Source organism: Oncorhynchus tshawytscha, linkage group LG08, assembly GCF_018296145.1.
Source record: "Oncorhynchus tshawytscha isolate Ot180627B linkage group LG08, Otsh_v2.0, whole genome shotgun sequence".
Classification (NCBI taxonomy): domain Eukaryota; kingdom Metazoa; phylum Chordata; class Actinopteri; order Salmoniformes; family Salmonidae; genus Oncorhynchus; species Oncorhynchus tshawytscha.
The window spans coordinates 49,642,321-49,663,389 of NC_056436.1; the positions used below are offsets into that span (position 1 = coordinate 49,642,321).

General features: G+C 43.1%; 1 protein-coding gene across 5 annotated transcripts in view; it reads left to right on the forward strand.

The window, feature by feature from the left end:
* Window positions 1-21,069, forward strand: part of ocrl (OCRL inositol polyphosphate-5-phosphatase) — a 37,600-nt gene that overhangs the window by 1,259 nt on the left and 15,272 nt on the right. For 2 of the 5 annotated variants that reach the window (XM_042325599.1, XM_042325603.1), the window contains exons 3-18: window positions 6,191-6,282; window positions 6,695-6,733; window positions 7,365-7,478; window positions 12,207-12,437; window positions 12,679-12,946; window positions 13,648-13,809; window positions 14,298-14,399; window positions 14,809-14,923; window positions 15,149-15,265; window positions 15,817-15,998; window positions 16,421-16,532; window positions 16,929-17,038; window positions 17,663-17,798; window positions 18,087-18,197; window positions 18,583-18,748; window positions 19,366-19,601. In XM_042325599.1, coding sequence (XP_042181533.1) covers window positions 6,191-6,282; window positions 6,695-6,733; window positions 7,365-7,478; window positions 12,207-12,437; window positions 12,679-12,946; window positions 13,648-13,809; window positions 14,298-14,399; window positions 14,809-14,923; window positions 15,149-15,265; window positions 15,817-15,998; window positions 16,421-16,532; window positions 16,929-17,038; window positions 17,663-17,798; window positions 18,087-18,197; window positions 18,583-18,748; window positions 19,366-19,601 — 2,293 coding nt within the window. The remainder of the gene's footprint in view (window positions 1-6,190; window positions 6,283-6,694; window positions 6,734-7,364; window positions 7,479-12,206; window positions 12,438-12,678; window positions 12,947-13,647; window positions 13,810-14,297; window positions 14,400-14,808; window positions 14,924-15,148; window positions 15,266-15,816; window positions 15,999-16,420; window positions 16,533-16,928; window positions 17,039-17,662; window positions 17,799-18,086; window positions 18,198-18,582; window positions 18,749-19,365; window positions 19,602-21,069) is intronic. The other 3 variants (XM_042325600.1, XM_042325604.1, XM_042325602.1) reach the window with 3 other exon arrangements.

Below are 21,069 nucleotides of genomic sequence, written 5' to 3' on the forward strand. Positions count from 1 at the left end.
TACGCACTCTGGACATGCGTTAGTAGTACTCAACTCTATCTTACTGTCAGGTCACTAATGGCCTGGTACTCGGCACTCTATTGTCCCTCTAACCACTCACAATGCAAATGCAATTGAAAATCACGACAAACACTTGTCATCAAAACAGTACCATGCTTTTAAAACTCACCTACTGTGATCGATCAATTTGAAGAAAGAAATTCAACAACAGGTTGAAACTGAGTGGAAAACATGGTCGTTGTGTATGTGTTTTCTAATCCAAACACAAACAAATGGACAGCTTTTTCTAAGGTGATGATTCATTCTAAACACCAATGCGCATGGGCCTATATTTGACCTCCAGATCTGTAAAAAAAATATTTAAAAAATGAATTCAAATAATGATTGTGGCATTATACAATACATAGTCTAATATCCTACCACATATTACGCACGGGAGAAAAAAACAGATTTACGATGTCTTCGGTACTTAATTGGTCTAGCCTCTACTGCAAAATTCTAGTAATCGCCTTTGAGTGGACTGCATTATTCATTATGGATGGACTGGTTACCTTTTGCGACAGTCCAAACTTTGTATCCATGAGCCTGTAGACGATGCTGTTGGTTCATTGATGGTGCAGGGTGGCTTAGAGTTAAGCCCAAATCAATCAAAAAGCGGTTTATTTTGTTTGTTTACATTTTTTTTTTTTAAGAACACCTGGAATTAGAATGCACTGGAGTGACCGAGAGAACAGACAGCCATGACCGTCTACAGCGTCAGCGCGTCAAATTAGAAAGCAAGTCTATTTTTCTCGCCGTATTGGGTTGTAGTAAGCTAAGGTTTATCAGTCAAATAGGCTGCAATTGTTTTCATACATGTAGCCTGTGTTTGTCATTTTTTATATTTTCATAATGACTAGGCTGACACCTTTTAGCTACAGAATATCTCACCACCGAGTGTTTCTATCCCCTCTGTCCTTCATTCCTTTCTCGAGCCTGCAGAGTGAGTGGCTGTCAACATTTTAATGAAATACACTGCTCAAAAAAATAAAGGAAACACTAAAATAACACATCCTAGATCTGAATGAATGAAATATTCTTATTAAATATGTTTTTCTTTACATAGTTGAATGTGCTGACAAGGAAATCACACAAATTATTAATGGAAATCAAATTTATCAACCCATGGCGGTCTGGATTTGGAGTCACACTCAAAATTAAAGTGGAAAACCACACTACAGGCTGATCCAACTTTGATGTAATGTCCTTAAAACAAGTCAAAATGAGGCTCAGTAGTGTGTGTGTGGCCTCCACGTGCCTGTATGAACTCCTGACAACGCCTGGGCATGCTCCTGATGAGGTGGCGGATGGTCTCCTGAGGGATCTCCTCCCAGACCTGGACTAAAGCATCCGCCAACTCCTGGACAGTCTGGTGCAACGTTGGTGGATGGAGCGAGACATGATGTCCCAGATGTGCTCAATTGGATTCAGGTCTGGGGAACGGGTGGGCCAGTCCATAGCATCAATGTCTTCCTCTTGTAGGAACTGCTGACACACTCCAGCCACATGAGGTCCAGCATTGTCTTGCATTAGGAGGAACCCAGGGCCAACCGCACCAGCATATGGTCTCACAAGGGGTCTGAGGATCTCATCTCGGTACCTAATGGAAGTCAGGCTACCTCTGGCGAGCACATGGAGGGCTGTGCGGCCCCCCAAAGAAATGCCACCCCACGACTGACCCACCGCCAAACCGGTCAAGCTGGAGGATGTTGCAGGCAGCAGAACGTTCTCCACGGCGTCTCCAGACTCTGTCACGTCTGTCACGTGCTCAGTGTGAACCTGCTTTCATCTGTGAAGAGCACAGGGCGCCAGTGGCGAATTTGCCAATCTTGGTGTTCTCTGGCAAATGCCAAACGTCTTGCACGGTGTTGGGCTGTAAGCATAACCCCCACCCGTGGACGTCGGGCCCTCATACCACCCTCATGGAGTCTATTTCTGACCGTTTGAGCAGAAACATGCACATTTTTGGCCTGCTGGAGGTCATTTTGCAGGGCTCAGGCAGTGCTCCTCCTGCTCATCCTTACACAAAGGCGGAGGTAGCGGTCCTGCTGCTGGGTTGTTGCAGCCTCCACGTCTCCTGATGTACTGGCCTGTCTCCTGGTAGCGCCTCCATGCTCTGGACACTACGCTGACAGACACAGCAAACCTTCTTGCCACAGCTCGCATTGATGTGCCATCCTGGATGAGCTGCACTACCTGAGCCACTTGTGTGGGTTGTAGACTCCGTCTCATGCTACCACTAGAGTGAAAGCACTGCCAGCATTCAAAAGTGACCAAAACATCAGCCACGAAGCATAGGAACTGAGAAGTGGTCTGTGGTCACCACTTGCAAGAACCACTCCTTTATTGGGGGTGTCTTGCTAATTGCCTATAATTTCCACCTGTTGTCTATTCCATTTGCACAACAGCATGTGAAATGTATTGTCAATCAGTGTTGCTTCCTAAGTGGACAGTTTGATTTCACAGAAGTGTGATTGACTTGGAGTTACATTGTGTTGTTTAAGTGTTCCCTTTATTTTTTTTGAGCAGTGTATGTTTTGTTGTGAAAACATGTTACTATAGATGTTCCCAAGCAGATTTCACTTTGTTTCCCAAATGTAACCACTGGGTAGCTGCTGGAACAGGGTTGGAGAGTCCATGGCATACAGAATTTGGGTGGAATATCCCCTGCCATGCAGCAAGAGGCTGCATACTACTCAAACAGTGGTTGATGACTTGAGTGAAATAAGCGTTCTTATAAGCCCAGACATTTCTAAATGCTATCCTGTGTGAAGCACAGTTTTGATGGTTGCCTCTAAAAAAGGATCCCAGCTTTCTACTGCTTCTATATATATTTCTCAGCTTCTAATATTAAGCATTGCTCCACTATAAAACCGCTATATACTCGGCATGATTAAAAAAAACAAACCAGGGAAAAAAGAGGCCTCCATTCACTATTCGATGGGAAAGCGGCCTCCATTCACTAATCGAGTGCTGGCCATTCTAAATCTGAACTCCTTTTACATGTTAGCAAAGAGAAGGTTAAATTGAGAATAGTCTGATCACGATGAGAGAACAGTGTGTGCAGCCTGAGGCAAGGAACAGACTGCAAGATTTTTTTGTGACTTTTACATATCATCAATAGCCTATAAACTGAGAGTACAAAACATTAGGAACACCTTGCTCTTTCCATGACAGACTGACCATGTGAATCCAGTTGAAAGCTATGATCCCTTATTGATGTCACTTGTTAAATCCATTTCAATCAGTGTAGATGAAGGGGAGGAGACCGGTTTAACAAGGATTTTTAAGCCTTCAAACAATTGAGACATGGATTGTTTATGTGTGCCATTCAGAGGTTGAATGGGCAAGACAAAAGTTTTGTCCCTTTGAACAGGCTTGGTTGTAGGTGTCAGGCGCGCCGGTTTGAGTTCGTCGAGAAATCCAACACTGCTGGGTTTTTCACACTCAACAGTTTCCAATGTGTATCAAGAATGGTCCACCACCCAAAGGACGTCAAGTCAACTTAACACAACTGTGGGAAGCATTGGAGTCCACATGGGCCAGCATCCCTGTGGAACGCTTTCGACACTAGAGTCCACGACCCGACGAATTGAGGCTGTTCTGAGGGCAAAAATGGGTGCAACTCAATATTAGGAAGGTGTTCCTAATGTTTTGTATACTCAGTGTAGTCACATCATGCAGCCCATATATGTGTTGATTTCTAAGACATTCTAAGGTTTGTATCATTCACAACTAAAGTTGTCAAATAACTCTAAATCTAGCATATAGGACCTTTTCAAATGATCACTTTTATGCTCAATGTAGCCACTTCATATGTGCACTCGTTCTGGAATGGTGAAAATATAATTTCTATCTTATACAGCTAAGTTAAATTATAACCTTCTTACTATAAAATCATATAACATAAAATAATGGCACAGGACTTATAAGCATATCTTGTCTGCTAATTGAAGTAGTCTACAGCCTATGGCATGGCGCATAGCCAGATAACAAACAGTAGGCCGACTCATATTTTGTTCTTCTGAAATTAATTTTCTTCATATCATGGTTCTTTAGACCTAAAATAAATAATGGATTTATTGTGACGGTGTATATTAAAAGGCTTGGAGATGCTAAAAGTGTTTACGTTAATTAAGTCAATTACCGTTAGACCGGCAGTAATTTGCATGACAATTACCGGCTGACACATTTTTCATGACCGCCAAAGCCCTATTCATAATCTGCCTTTCTCACTCAGACTGGGTCAACAAACATGCACATAATGATGAGTTGCACTCAAGTGGTCAGGTTTATTTTTTGTCAAGTTGTGCACAATTTAAGATGACACATTGCATTGCAAAACGTCTTCCGCTCTTCCGACTGCTACTTGTAAGGCATTTTGCTTCTTGTGAACCATCTCTACAAGACAATCTGCAGAACCACCATACCAATGTTGGCTGTGGTGCTGTGTATACTGTAGTCTACCTTGAATAACAAGGTTGCGTCGTTACAATTTTAGCAGTATAATGTTTGAGGTGGAGTGATAATTCCCAGGTATGCCTCTATAGAGAAACAGTGCAACACCGCAGCATAAAGCGATAGACCTCAGTGCATCATGCCAGAAAGAGCCTGAATTGATCCGCTGTGTCTTGATGGGAGTTCACTGTCAAATGCACGCAGGCCATTTATTACAGATCTCAGATGTCCTAGTGGTTTTCACGTCAGAATCTCATGTTGATGTAGTCTGCTGCCGAAGTGGCTTTTCCTGCAATCAGATGTTTCAGTATAAAAGTGAAAAGTACTGAACTCACGTTGTTGCTGAGTTCTTAATATGGACAGTCAGGAGCAAGCAGAACAGCCACAGTCTCAAAGTAAGCTGTTTACAGCACCCATTTTGGCTTCACACGAGGAGATTCTCAGCCTGCAGCTCGAGCACATGGTTGCTTGTTGGATGTTTTTGTTTAGCGAGCAGTAAGACTCAGGAACATTACATCTGGTGTGTGGCAGAGAGAGGGCAATTAGCCCCAGTACCAGCCACTGTATTATACCTGCATTCCACCACCATGTCCTAGATTCTCATGGGACTGGCATGGGAGCTACCTAAATGCATCAAAACTGTACACACTGAGCCAAGCCCTGCTCCAGTCTGACTCATAGGTCTATGCTTTGCTCTCATAAGCTGAGAGAGGTCCCAGGCCCTCTGTATGACTAGCCTATAGTTGGTTACCAATTTGAAGGAAACGTGCTGAAAGTGCTCGTAAGGCAGTGATTGCAAGGAGAGGTGCCAGGAGGGGATGATGTCAGGCTTTTTTTCAATGATGTCACGTGTTGAATTGATCGTTTCTTGCTGGAATGATGGTGAGGGACAAGGGTTGTCATGGTAATAGAGGCCTACTTGTTGATGTTAAATGGAGCCTAAATTAGGAAGGGGATAAAACATTGATTTGATATATATATATATATATATTTTTTTTTTAAAGTTGGGTGTACTACTTACTGAGCGATCTCCAGCTAACCTTTTTGGAAAAGAGTGTCCCGACTTGACACATTCCGACAAGCAGCCAGGGTTGAATAATTTTCTACAACTCCACAGTAATCACATTTCCTGGTTAGACTTGAACGGATGTGTGGACATGTTCTGCCGAACCCGATGCCCTGGCTGCTGCTGCACAGTCATTGTTGGGGACTGAAACATGACCTACATTAACCCACGTAACAGCTCGGGCAAACTCTCCATTTGATATGGATTAAAGCTCAGGCCTTGTAAGCATTTCATATGAGGTTAAGCTGTCTGTTATTTGAGTGTCTTGCATGGATTTCAATTGGAATCGGCTTCAGTTCGCTGATGCTCTGGCTGTTGCGTTGTCATCATCAGGGAGAGAGATATATGACCCTATATTAACCCTAGCATCACAGCTCTGAAGCTCTAACATTCAGACCTAATCATTTACATTTCCTTTCATTGCACTTGCATTTGAATGTCTTGCATGAAACTGCAAAAGTTATGTAAGTTATTTAGAAATGTAGGTCCATGAAATCGCTATGACAAAACCTCTCGCTCACTATATTGCATGAAGCATTATGCAAATTGGATCAAATTAAACTTTTTAGCTGAAAACCAACCATTTAGGGTGCTGTATTTAAATATAATTTCCTCTTCTCCCTCCAGGTTGGGTGTTTTGGCTAACCCTGATGCTGTTGTGTCCTCTCCGGTACCTCAGTTGTCCATACCCATCAACAGTCATTTTCAGATAGTGCGACGTAAGTGAACATATGGTTTCTCTAAGTTATCCTTTGAGACTAAATTCCATGCAGTTTGTAATGCAGGCTAAGTAAATGATTTTGAAATTAACTTCCAACAGGCTAGTTTTCAGAGATTTTTATATGAAATTTTTGTGCTTCCAGTCATGAAACAGTTATTTTTGATGCAGAGCCCCTCTCTCCTCAAAATCCTGCAGGCATTTCACTTCACGTTCCTTAACTCCTTACCATGGGAGGAGTATTTACTCAAGGTTATTGCTTGTTGTAGTGTGCAACAAGTCCAAGGTGCTTTCTTTTCTCTTGCTAGACAGCATTTAAAAGTCAACAGCAAGTCAAAGTCAACAGCAAAAGCCTATTGGAACCTTCTCACGACATAAACCCCCCCCCCCTCTTTTTACCCGCTTTATTTCAGAGGCAGAAGAAGCGCTGTTCATTGACTTACCATTAAAAAGTAAGACTTTTCTCCTCATACTTCTATTTCTTTTAAAAATGTGCATCCGTCTTGATAGGAATTGTTTCTAATGGAGATTTACTCTAAACAATGGATTAGGTTGTTGTTTCTACCTTTTTATAATATGAGCTTATGTGCAAGACCAGTGTTGTGGCAACAATACTACAATAAAAACATTTCAGTCGGTCTACATTCAATTTGGCTACATTTTTAGAGCATACAATGCCTTGAGCTCCATGCCTGGATGGGTCTGCAGCTTTATTTGGTTGCAAAAGTTGGTCATGAGTTGCCTATGGCAATGGGGCAATCTGCACTCGGTTGAAATGGGTCACTGTTTCCAAATCACTGTTTACCTAATTTTGTGCATAGTGGGTAGACATGCATGTAGACGTGGGTATTGTCTCCATGGTTGTGGTGAGTGAGTCAATGGTATATTTGTGGCGAATGTAACTCATTTATCCATGTGTTGTCTGCATGTCACTCCTGCCCGTGTCACACACTATGTCCAGCAATAATTGCCCCTTGGGAATAAAGTGTTTTGAATTGAAGGGGTCTGTGTTGGCCATAAGGTGAGTCAATGATGAATGTGTGTTTGTTTGAATTAATCTGTCTTTCTCCCTGCCCCCTCCAGCTTGCATTAGGATTCGTGTCAGAGGGGAGAAAGCCCCAGAGCTGGTGCTGGAGTTACAGGACGATGAGCGCAGCCAGTCTTTCTTCTCCCAGGTGAAGAGAGCCAAGCAGCAAGGTGAGCCAGTCTCTCTCTCTTCTCTCTCACACTGCTCAACACTGCCGAACCGGACTGACGTCCCTACTCCCTTGGGCATGTATTATTCACTTAGCACTGCTTCACGTTACTGATATATCTCTACATTCTCTTCTCTCACGTTGAACCCATGCCTGCCTGTGACATTCCTCAGATATGTTGAAGCTCTGGGGAAGAGTCTACCAAGGGGACGGGGCGGTGGCAGAAAGGGGCGGTTACCTTCGGTCGCGCAGCCTTAGCCATTATAAATGCAGGTTCTGAAGCAGTTTGGCTAGATGGGATAGTAACTGTTCAATATGACAACCTGCCCTTTTAAGTTTTGAACAGTTCCTGTCCGTGTCAATGGTTGCCTTGGCATCGCTGGTTAATAATTGAGAAAGCCCACTGTAATGAGGTCACACTGATACATTGTCCCAAATGGCACCTTATTCCCTATATAGTGCACTGCTTTTGACTAGGGCCCATAGGCTGCACTATATAAGGAGTAAAGGTCCCATTTGGGATGCAGTGTCACAGCAAGCTTGTAAAAATATTGCAACAGCCTCTTACATCAACCAGTTCCTTCCTAGTTTCTAGATACCACCCAAACTGCCCACGCGCTGTCTCTCTGACTGTCCCAAGTGGCACCCTATTCTGTGCACAAATTTTGACCAGTGGCAAATTGGATCCCCATTAGCTTTTGCAGAAGCAGCAGCTACTCTTGCTGTCCACATAAAACAGAACATGGAAAGTAACAAAACACTGATACACTGATAGACAAGGAAAGTCACACAAATTAACCTCAAATTACCCCTTTTTCTCCCCAATTTCTCCCCAATTTCGTGGTATTCAATTGTCCCATCACTGCAACTCCCGTACGGACTCGGGAGAGGTGAAGCTCGAGAGCCGTGCATCCTACGAAACATGACACAGCCAAGCCGCACTGCTTCTTGACACAATGCCCGCTTAACCTGGAAGCCAGCTGCACCAATGTGTCGGGAGGAAACGCCGCAGACTTGGCGACCGTGTCAGCATGCATGCGCCCGCCCCGCCACAGGAGTTGCTAGAACGCGATGGGACAAGTACATTCCGGCCGGCCTAACCCTCCCCTAACCCGTACAACGCTGGGCCAATTGTGCGCCGCCCCATGGGTCTCCCGGTCACGGCCGGCTGCAACAGAGCCTGGACTCAAACCAGGATCTCTAGTGGCAGAGCTAGCACTGCGAGGCAGTGCCTTAGACCACTGCACCACTCGGGAGGCTTAATACATTTTTATAAAGGTGATTCTTCTGTTTGCTTGAGTAATTGGAAGGGAGTTCCATGCGATCATAGCTCTGTATAAAACTGTGCGTTTCTGTGAATTCGTTTTGTACTTGGACTGTGAAGAGACCCCTGGTTGCATGTCTTATGTATTGGAATCTGGGCTGAATGTTATTTGATTTTTGCAGACAATCTGGAATTTGTCACAGTAACATTTCTCATGTTGTTGATATTAGTTCTTTATGTGAAGTTAAGCGTAAGGCGTTCTGCTCTGTTTTGAGCTAGCTGCAGCGTTGCTTGGACAGTAATCAAGATGGGACAAGACCAGCGCCTGAACAACTAGTACAGTTGATTATTGTGTCAAAACGCAGAATATCTTTTTATAACAGACACCCCTCCCCATCTTCACAACAACTTTGTCAGTGTGAGTTGCCTATGATAATTGACCATCCAATGATAAACTCCTAAGTATAAGTCAGTGCAGTACAAGTACAAGCCCTTCTCTAAATGCATGCTGGAAGTCAGTAGTTAACTTGTGCTCTGAAAAATAGCAGGCAGCAAACAGATTGGGCGGCTGTTAGAGCCAGCAAAAGGTGCTTTACTATTTTTAGGCAGTGGAATTCCTTTAGCTTCCTTCCATGCCTGTGGATGCACACACTCCTTTAGGCTTTGGTTACGAATATAGCAAATATGGGTGGCGATACAGTCTGCTACCATTCTCAATAGTTGCCCATCAAGGTTGTCTATACCTGGTGCCTTATTATTATTGATTGATAACAATGGTTTTTCGACATCTGTCACACTAACTTGACCAAATTCAAATCGGCAATCCTTCTCTTTCATTATTTGATATTTTACTGTAAAACTTAAATTAATAGCCCAGGCGCTTATTCACTGAATCACTGGACACAACAGGCTTTTATTTAAGTCAGGCTTCTATTTGAGCCAGCCTTTTGTTTTCATAAGGCACGGCACACAGCTTTTGCTCATTTGCATAGTAAATGTTTTAACTCCAGCAATTTCAGTTTCACTTCCAGCATTTAAATTACTTTCTTAATTTCCTGCAATACGGCCCAAGCTTTCTTGTCATTTACACACTGTCAGGTTTATTTTGTCTCTTTTGGGAAGATTTTGTTTTTTCCTTGACAGAATAATTATTCTCATGTTTGACTGCATTTTTCCCAGCTGATTTTCTGGGTCTGTACTCCCGAAGTTGTTGACTGTTTTTGTGATTGCCAGTTAGCTACATGTCTATGGCTAGCTATCAGTTCTTAGCTGTTAGCAGTGAATGGCTAGCGGTTTCTTACTGGTGATACAAATGGATGAATGCCATTTTTTGTTGTCATTACTGAATTATTTAATGTAACAAATCTAACTTTAAACCTCGTCAACAATTTGTTTATTTGAAACGGGCATTTATTTACTGAACTGTGTGCCGTTGCACGGCTAATAAAAGGTCAGGTGGCTATTTGAGACTGCGCATAATTGAAGTTTTACAGTATTCAAAAATATGATGGTTCACTGTGAAATTGTAATTTCACTTTACTTGTGAAATAGTAATTGAAATGATTGACAATATAGAAATATTTTGTTATAAATGACCCATGAACTTAATTTCAGGTACTCCAAAGTATGTTTCCATTGTTTTATGTCATTTATCTTTGTTTTGTCGTATAATTTCTTTACGTTTAATCATGACATTTCTCAATTTACAGTATATCACTCCATCAGCTGAGCAGCCTGACTTGTTTGCCAACTCTTTTGCATAATTTTCTTTTAACCGATTTTTCAATTCGTCATCAAACCAGGGAGCTTTAACAGTTCTCATAGCTAGTTTCTTAACAGGTGCATGCTTGTCAACAATTGGCATTAATAATTTTACAAATACTTCCAGTATTCACTTCATACTTCCAGTGCTGCGTCTGGATTCACTTCATACTTCCAGTGCTGCGTCTGGATTCACTTCATACGTCCAGTGCTGCGTCTGGATTCACTTCATACGTCCAGTGCTGCGTCTGGATTCACTTCATACTTCCAGTGCTGCGTCTGGATTCACTTCATACTTCCAGTGCTGCGTCTGGATTCACTTCATACTTCCAGTGCTGCGTCTGGATTCACTTCATACTTCCAGTGCTGCGTCTGGATTCACTTCATACTTCCAGTGCTGCGTCTGGATTCACTTCATACTTCCAGTGCTCCGTCTGGATTCACTTCATACTTCCAGTGCTCCGTCTGGATTCACTTCATACTTCCATTGCTGCGTCTGGATTCACTTCATACTTCCAGTGCTGCGTCTGGATTCACTTCATACTTCCAGTGCTCCGTCTGGGTTCACTTCATACTTCCAGTGCTGCGTCTGGGTTCACTTCATACTTTCTTTCAGTGCTGCGTCTGGGTTCACGTCATACTTTCAGTGCTGCGTCTGGGTTCATGTCATACTTTCAGTGCTGCGTCTGGGTTCACTTTATTACACTTCAGACCAACAAACATTTTTCACATCTTCAACAAAAGAGTCATGAGAGCATTTTGTATGATCTCTTTTAAATTACTTTAGGTCAAACCTTTGGTACTTTGGCATTCCGTGTTATTGCCACAATGTTATGGGCCTTACCCCTTTAATTGGCAGTTAATCGGAGCTAGATATAATACGGAGAGAAAATAAATAAATATGTTTGGCTCTCATTCCTCCCAGGCTTTTGGGAGGGAGGGTGGACAATGAGCCTGTCATAGTCAATGTAAGCAATGTTCCCATGCTCTCTGGCAGCTTTCATAGCTGGGATAAGTTCTTTCTGCCTCTGGTGCACAGTTTCAGAGAAGTCCAGGTTGAGGAAGATGTTGGTTCCTCTCAAGATTTTGGCTCTCTCCAGAACAGCCATCTTGTCTTTAAACCTCAGGAACTTGACCACTATTGGCATGGGTCTGTCACCTAGGCTGGTTAATGTTTTCCAGACCTGTAAGCGCGCTCCACCTCAATCTTCGTTTGATCCATCTGCAGCTATTCACTGAGCATTTTTCTTCATACGGCCCAGTTCTCATATGAAGACTCTGGAATGACATCCACAACGATCTTATTCCTCCTGGATTGTCCCTCTAGATACGTCTGTTTTACCAGTCATTGTAATAATGATCCACAGAAACTGCTGATGTCAGTTTGAGATGGTCAATAGAAACAAGATGGCAAATTTCATAGAAAAATGAGTTGGATCCTTTTGAAGGGAGTAGTGATATTGCTATTTGTATTTCTCCTTAGATCCACAAAAAATGACATTTACTGTACATTCTTGGAACTATACACATTTGAAAGACTGCAATTCTTGGTACTATGTACTATGCAGGTTGCAACTTGTACAGAAATGCTGTCTTATGTAACTCAGAACATTTATCTCTTAAGTGATCCAGCGCTGCCGTCAAACCCAAGGTTCTCTTTTTTTTTTTTTATTAATGTTTTTAATTTTGATTTTTTTCCTCCAGTGGAGTCCAAAAGCACGCAAATCAAGGTGATGGATCCCATCATACCGGCTCCCATAATGTCGTCTCCACGCAAAGTTTCTGCCCCAGTCCCACCCATCCCTCCACAAAGAGGGATCCATAAAGCTGTCAACTCTCATACCAAGCCCACCGGCGTACCGCCACCGCCTCCCAACCTCACCAATAGCTCTTCAGCTAACCAGACCTGCACAGGTATGGATACAACCTGCACAGGTATGCACATGGATAATATAGTTCAAATTGAATGCATTTATATAGCGCTTTTCCAGCTGCTCAAAGCACTTGACATTGTATAGGGTCAACTCACCTTGTCCCCCACTTATATCTAGCACCCACCTGGGTGATGGTGCTGCAGCCATTTTACATCAGCACACACTACAGTGAAGAGGTCAGGAGTGAATCAATACTTGTTGAATGTCACAGGGCTTCTCACATCTAAATCTTTCCATCTCAGCAGATAGACAGGACACAGCTCTCTCCCTGGCCACGGACTTTGGCTTTGAGGACAACTTCAACCACTCCCTCAAAGTGGAGGAGAAGAAGAACCAGCAGAATCGCATTGTGCCCCCCCGGGAAGCCCCTCCAGTTCCCCCTCTACCTCCACGTAAAGGCTCGTACACTCCCTCCAATCCTCTCCCCCCCGCTCCCATCCCCACCTCCAAAGACAGAGCCTCGTCCACACAGGCTAAAGATGCTGCCTTCGTCACGCCTGCCAAAACCGAGTGAGTGGTACCAGTAGGACGGTGCCATAGTATGCCCATCCTGTTGGAGATATTTTTCCCTCTACAGAACTGTATTTTGCTTCTTTTGGTGTCAGTGGGCCTCTATTTATTTCTAGAGGGCCTAGATCAGTGGTCACCAACCTTTTTGAGTCTAGATCACTTTCTGATTCCAAAATAAACGTGACTTAAAAAACATAAGCATATGCAACATTAACATTAATGTTTGTGCTGTAGGCCCAATACATTATCACTACATATTGGCTATACTTGAATTGCCTTGCCAATGTTGTTCTTCTCAGACCATTTTGAAATTATATTGCGAAATGTTTCGTATTTGAATGACTTATAAAAAGTGTTTAACAAAGTGTTTACAGTGCTGAATAACTTAAACATGAACGTATGCCAAGTTCTGCCTTCAGACACATGAAATGGTTCACAATGGGAACACTTTACCTTCTTGGCCCTAAGGCTGCTGAATCAAGTGCACCTACCGCCAACAGTGCAAACAAAAAAATAGGAACACAAGGCTTTATCGTTGGCTTTTCTATAGAAATGTTTGGTGATCGCCTACTAATGCCTTGGAGATCTCTCGATCGGTTGGTGACCACTTGCCTAATGTTGATGTGTCGGCTTTACACCCTGCTTGGAAAATAATGATGTGGAAATACTGTGGTGATGACTTAGCTCATTTGATCTTGCAGTCTTAGGACTTCAGTGGACCGGCCCACCTCGTGGAACGACAGCCCCACCACCAACAGCATGCGGAATGCCATGTTCTCCACTCAGGCCGGCCAGAGAGAGTACCTCATCAAACACCGCCTGGGCAAGAAGGAGAAGGAGTATGTGGACATCAAGGACTTCAGGTGAGTGCCCGTTGGTTTGTGGGGGTGTTTGTGACCGACTGGGGGTTTGAACCCGGGTCTCCTGTGTGCCACAAGCGAAACACTAGACATTACCTTGGAGAGCTAATCCGAGTATTCAGGTCTCGGCAAGATAACGTCACACAAGCGTGATTCGTTGAGCCAGCTTCATTACATGTGCTCCCCTGCAGTAGACAGTTGTGATTCTGGACAGAACATTGAGGAGATCGATTGAAAGGGGATTATAGCAGCATCACCCTTTTTTAAAATTCCATTCTGGTGAGATTAAATCAAATGTGCCTATTTTAGTTATTATACATTTTTCTGGAGGCTGTAGTGGGCAGGATCCTGCATTGTTCTAAAAATTACCTTCACTCACTGAGCCATTGTCCCTATTCTTACCTGCAACCCTTATCAGTCTACTCACTTATGTGTCTGTCCACTTAAGCATGTGAATGTCTATATGAGACTGTTATGTGTGTGTGTTTCAGATTGTTTACCGGAACGTGGAATGTGAACGGCCAGTCCCCAGACAGCAGTCTAGAGCCCTGGCTGTGTTGTAACCAAGAACCTCCTGACGTCTATGCTCTGGGGTCAGTGACATGTCTATCTGAGTATCCGATGTCTTCTACACAGAATGTATGAGTGAATGGACCTGTTGTATTCATCAGTGCACACTGTTGCAAAATGTTTTGCTACGGAAAACAGTAACAAGCAACAAGCTTTTCTTATCGGACCACCTCAGGTATTCCCTCCCTGATTCAGTCCGTTTTCTTCCGTTTGGGGCCTAGTGAATACAACCCAGAATTGTGCAAATAACATACTTTTCGGGAAACGGATCCTCTGAATGCCACATCATTAATGATGGATGGACTTAGTTATAACCTAAATTTCATTGCATACTCTAAAGAGTGTTTTTGTGCACTTTCCCATGCATGAGTGCTGATTGCACTTTACTAAGCATTGAAACACTGACTTCCCTGTGCATTCTGGGTGCTGTAGTTTCCAGGAGCTGGACCTGAGCACAGAGGCCTTCTTCTATCTGGACTCGTCGAAGGAGCAGCTGTGGGTGGAGGCTGTGGAGAGAAGTCTTCACCCCAAAGCCAAGTACAAAAGGGTGAGCCAGTGAGAGGTCTCTTCTCATCTTCAGTGTAAAACAGGAATGGTTCGATCAACTAAACTAAAAATATTACATTCTTGTAATTACGTAAAATAATGGCCGTAATCACACACTTATCAATGGCAGCAGATGCCCTTATCAATCTATTTTGTTCATACACAAATAGACGTAATATCATTTGGATATGAATGTCGTCCACAATAGATGCTTTTCTCCCCGCAGGTGCGCACCATCCGACTAGTGGGCATGATGCTGGTGGTGTATGTCAACAAGGTGCACAAGAATCACATCAAAGAAGTGGCTGCAGAGCAAGTGGGAACTGGCATCATGGGAAAAATGGTACGAATGAGTCAAGTCAACTAAGAGGAAGTGTTTGTTCTCCTATTTCTCCAATCAACTTTATAACTTTATACTATTTTATAGGTAGGTATACAGAACATATACACTATATTTATGCGCAAATGTAAATTAACAGATATTTTCATGCAATATGAATTACACTGAACAAAAATATAAACGCAACATGTAAAGTGTTGGTCCCATGTTTCATGAGCTGAAATAAAAGATCCCAGAAATGTTCCATACGCACAAAAAGCTTATTTCGCTCAAATTTTGCACACAAACGTGTTTACCATCCCTGTTAATGAGCATTTTTCTTTACCAAAATAATCCATCCACCTGACAGGTGTGGCATATCAAGAAGCTGATTAAACATCACAATCATTACACAGGTGCACCTTGTGCTGGGGACAATTAAAGGCCACTCTAAAATGTGCAGTTTTGTCACCACACAACGTCTTAAGTTTTGATGGGCTGAGCGTCTGTTGCGGGACACTTCACTGAACAAACAAATCAGTCAATCAACATTCAATGCTTTCTTTTCCCATTAGGGGAACAAGGGAGGCGTGGCGGTGCGCTTTGTGTTCCACAACACCAGCTTCTGCTTTGTCAACTCCCACCTGGCGGCCCACGTCGAGGACTTTGAGAGGAGGAACCAGGACTACAAAGACATCTGTGCCCGCATGAGCTTCCACCTGCTAGACCACCCTCCCCTCACCATCGTCAAACACGAGTCAGTCCCTTACAAGACCCATACTGTAAAGTCATAGGCATTGATCCAATGACCACACTAGCATACCACTTAGTGTGAAGCATTGGGCAATGCATTGGGCATGTGTTCTCAATAATAGTATTTCAAGACCTTAAGGGGCTTACAGTCGTCGTCATTGCCCATAATACATGTAATTCTTTGAAATAGTACTTACAAAGTGCCGTGGTGATCGTGTTATTGAATACCCAATAAACAATTCTCAGGTAAAACCTTATGTAATTCAACATCATTTCAAAGTAAACAGTGGACTGTAAAATGGTGTAAACATGTCACAGATGTACTTTCGTAGAGTTTTATGTTATGTGTAAACTTATGGTGTTACTGTAAGACTTTACATGCTGTTGTGTTACAATGCATAACTCTTCATCCATTCTGTGGTCCAGTGTAGTGATCTGGGTAGGAGATCTGAACTACCGGTTGTTTGTGTACGATGCAGCTGAGGTCAAACAGCTCATCTCCCACAACGAGCTAAGGAAGCTGCAGGAGTATGACCAGGTGGGAATATTTACACACACACACACACACACAAATGGGTTTTTACAGCTTGTTTATGCAAACAACCTAAAGTGTAAGGTTCAGCTCAGCGCTGTCATAAATCATTGATTTTTAATTCAACAATACTGCACATCAATCATGTTGTCATTCTGCACTGTGACAAATCCGTTGCCAAAACAAAAAACGGCAACCTCAACGATAATAGTGACACTAAATAAAAGTAAATGTTTTTTGGGTGGAGTTAGGACTTCTGTATTCTGCAATAACTTTGGTGTAATCCCTCCTCCCCCTTTTTCTCTCTGGTTGTTTATGAGGGTTATAAATACAGGAGTTCCTCTGTCTGTCTCTGAATAACCTTTGTTGTTGGTATATTTCCCCTCCTTCCTCTGTGTGAAGCTGAATATCCAGAGACAGACCAGGCGAGCCTTCACAGACTTCATTGAGGGAGAGATCAATTTCATGCCCACATATAAGTATGATGCCAAGACGGACCGTTGGGACTCTAGGTAAATGTACCACTGATCCTGATTATTTTCCCTCCAAGTACGTACTTACAGTATATAATACCCAGAGAGTTTGGTATTTTGAGCTGTAAACTATTACTCCCCCACCCAACAGAGTGCAAAGGAAATACCCTGTGTTGGATAGTCCTCATATGCCATAGCACCTTGATTATTCATGTTTATATGTAAGGTCAAATCTGAAAAGCCACCTTTCCAAACTTTCTGTCCCAGTAATGAAACGAGTCCTTACTCAAATATAGACAGCTGTTTGAGGCAATGTTTTTCCAGTATTGAATAGGCATGATAGGCCCCCCTAACTAGCTTTGTTTCCCTTCCTGCCTAAAATAATTTGAAGAGACTCAGGAGGTTTCTTTGGGGGCCTTTGTGATTTACCTGGAAAACAATCTAAGGTATCTAGGGAGACACTGGGTTGTGTGGCATGCAACTGAACATGTTTGGAAAACTTTTCAGCGGAAAGCGAAAATTACTGTTTCATATTGGATGTTGTCAATTACTGTTTCAATCCGCTGTCTTTCATTTAGTGCCCAAATGAACACGATCCTTGTGTGAGGTTAGCTGACCTTGTGCCTCCTAACCACTGTCTCTCTGTCTGGGGTTCTCCTGCAGTGGTAAGTGTCGTGTCCCGGCGTGGTGCGACCGGATCCTGTGGAGGGGTAGTAACGTTAAGCAGCTCCACTACAGGAGCCACATGGAACTGAAGACCAGCGACCACAAGCCCGTCAGCTCCCTCTTCAGCGTAGGGGTAAGGATCATGGAGCCACTTACTCACTACATTGTCTGGAAATCACATCTGACTGATTCAGGTCGAGGCAGTCAATGGAGACCTCACATTCACAATAAACACATATCTGCTAAGCCAAAGGAGTCCATTAAGTAAAATAGACATAAAAACCTTAACATACTATACAGCTTATTGAGAATCATAAATACATATAAATTGGCTTAAAATGTGTTTATTCTCGAATAGCGTGCTTAGTTATGCTATAATGAATGAATCGGTGTTGATGGAAAATGAATCTGTGTGTAACAGGTGAAGGTGGTGAACGAGGCACGCTACAAGAAGGTCTTTGAGGAGATTGTGCGCATGATGGACAGGATGGAGAACGAATTCCTCCCGTCTCTGTCACTGACCGACAGAGAGGTGAGTAGACAGAACATGCACACGTACAGATCCATGACTCTCATCGTATTGATTTCCTGTCCAGCATGTCCTCCCCACTGACATGTTGTTTCAGATCAATAATTCTCTGTTTTTGTCAGTAAGCAAGGGACATGGTTGTTTTGAATTGAATCAGGGACTTGTGACAGGCAATTTTTTGGTCTGAATTTAAATCACTAAGAAAATTGATATAAGCCTGCCAAGATGCTTGAGTTACTTTGCAGAGGTAAAATGGCATGGGCATCTATTTGTATTTTAAACTATCTGCTTTGCATAGATCAATCAAATATTATTGCACTCTGGCTTACTGTGTGTCTGTCCTCCTCCCAACATCTCCCTCTTTCTCTCTCTCCCTCTTCTCCCGTAGTTCACCTTTAAGGACGTCAAGTTCCGCCAGCTTCAGCGGGAGCGTTTTGTGATCTCCAACGACGGGCAGGTCCCCTGTCACTTTGCCTTCATTCCCAAGCTGAACGACTCCCAGTACTGCAAGAATTGGCTCCACGCCGAGCCCAGCGAAGGCTTCCTAGAGCCCAGTGAGTCCACTTCACTTTCAGCCATGGCACCTACCTTCCACAGTCAGTCACAGGCCCTGTCTGGTGGGGATACTTTCACAATGCATCCTTTACTCCTTCCTTGGTGGGATTTCACTGATCTGAGTGGATCTAAGGATTTACTGATCAATCAGTTGAATAATCTCCTAGAGGAGGGAGAAGGAAGGCCTGTCCAGATACGACCCCTAGCCCCTACTCCTTAAATACGCTTTTGATACTTATACAATATGTTGAAAGTCCTACCAAGCCTGTCAGAGGGCATGCTGCTACCATATTATTTATAGGCCTACCAATCAAATATTTGACAAATGGTGCCTAGGGTCTAGGGGTTGTTTCGCAACTGGACCGAAGAATGCATTTGTATAGAATCTATACTCTGTCATAACCCATTGTGTGCATGTATCTTTTGTTCCCAGTGTAGATATCCCTCTTCAGTTATCATACCACTAGAGCTTTGTTCTTGAGGCACCAAAACGAAAGAAAACCGATTGAAACAAGGATTTTGTTCAATAAGAAAAGCCCACGTCCACTTTCCATTGCAGAATGTTTTCCATCCCAAACCCTAATGAACACTTCCCCTCTTTGTCTCTCCCCACTAGACGAAACTTTAGAGATCTTCCTGGATGTGTATGTGAGCAAGGACTCGGTGACTCTGCTCAACTCAGGAGAGGACGCCATCGAGGATATTCTGGTGCTGCATCTGGACCGAGGCAAGGACTACTTCATCACCATCTCAGGCAACTACCTGCCCAGCTGCTTTGGTACCTCACTGGAGACCCTGTGCCGCATGAAGAAGCCCATCCGGGAGATCCCCATCACCAAGCTCATCGACCTGGTGAGTGGGACTAGTTAACGTGATAGTAAGGAAGGAATACTTTCAAAGTAGGTTAGGAGTGATGTATATATTGTTCTGTATTGAAGAGATGTTTGTTAAATTATATACACACACAGTACCAGTCAATAGTTCGGACACAACCACTCATTCAAGGGTTTTTCTTTATTTTTACTACTAGATCTAAACTATGAAATAACACATGGAATCATGTAGTAACCAAATAAGTGTTGAACAAATCAAAATATATTTTAGGTTCTTCAATGAAGAACCAATCAATTGCCTTGATGACAGCTTTGCGCACTCTTGGCATTCTCTCAACCAGCTTCATGAGGAATGCTTTTCCAACAGTCTTGAAGGAGTTCCCACATATGCCGAGCACTTGTTGGCTGTTTTTCCTTCACTCTGCGGTCCATCCCAAACCATCTCAATTGGGTTGAGGTCAGGTGATTGTGGAGGCCAGGTCATCTGATGCAGCACTCAATCACTCTCCTTCTTGGTCATATAGCTCTTACACAGCCCGGAGATGTGTTGGGTCATTGTCCTGTTGAAAAACAAATAATAGTCCCACTAAGCACAAACCAGATGGGATGGCGTATCGCTGCAGAGTGCTGTGGTAGCTATGCTGGTTAAGTGTGCCTTGAATTCTAAAAAAGCCAGACTTCGGTTTGCAACTACACATGGGGACAACGATGGTACTTTTTGGAATATCCTCTGGTCTGATGAAACAAAAATAAAACTGTAATGGCCATCGTTACGTTTGGAGGAAAAAAGGGGAGACTTTCAAGCCGAAGAACACCATCCCACCCGTGAAGCTTGGGGGTGGCAGCATCATGTTGTGGGGGTGCTTTGCTGCAGGAGGGACTGGTGCACTTCACAAAATTGATTGCATCACGGGGGAGGATATTATGTGGATATATTGAAGCAACATCTCAAGACATCAGTCAGGAAGTTAAAGCTTGGTCGCAAATGGGTCTTCCAAATGGACAATGACCCCAAGCATACTTCCAAAGTTGTGACAAAATGACTTAAGGACAACAAAGTCAAGGTATTAGTGGCCATCACAAAGCCCTGACCTCAATCCTATAGAACATTTGTGAGCAAGGAGGTCTACAAACCTGACTCAGTTACAGCAGCTCTGTCAGGAGGAATGGACCAAAATTCACCCAACTTAGCAACCAAAAAGCTTCCACGGGAAGCTTGTGGAAGGCTACCTGAAACGTTTGACCCAAGTTAAGCAATTTAAAGGCAATGCTACCAAATACTAATTGAGTGTATGTAAACTTCTGACCCACTGGGAATGTGATGAAAGAAATAAAATCTGAAATAAATTGTTCTCCCTACTATTATTCTGACATTTCTCATTCTTAAAATAAAGTGGTGATCCTAACTGGCCTAAGACAGGACATTTTTACTGGGAATAAATGTCAGGAATTGTGAAACATTTAAACTCAGTTTATTTGGCTAAGGT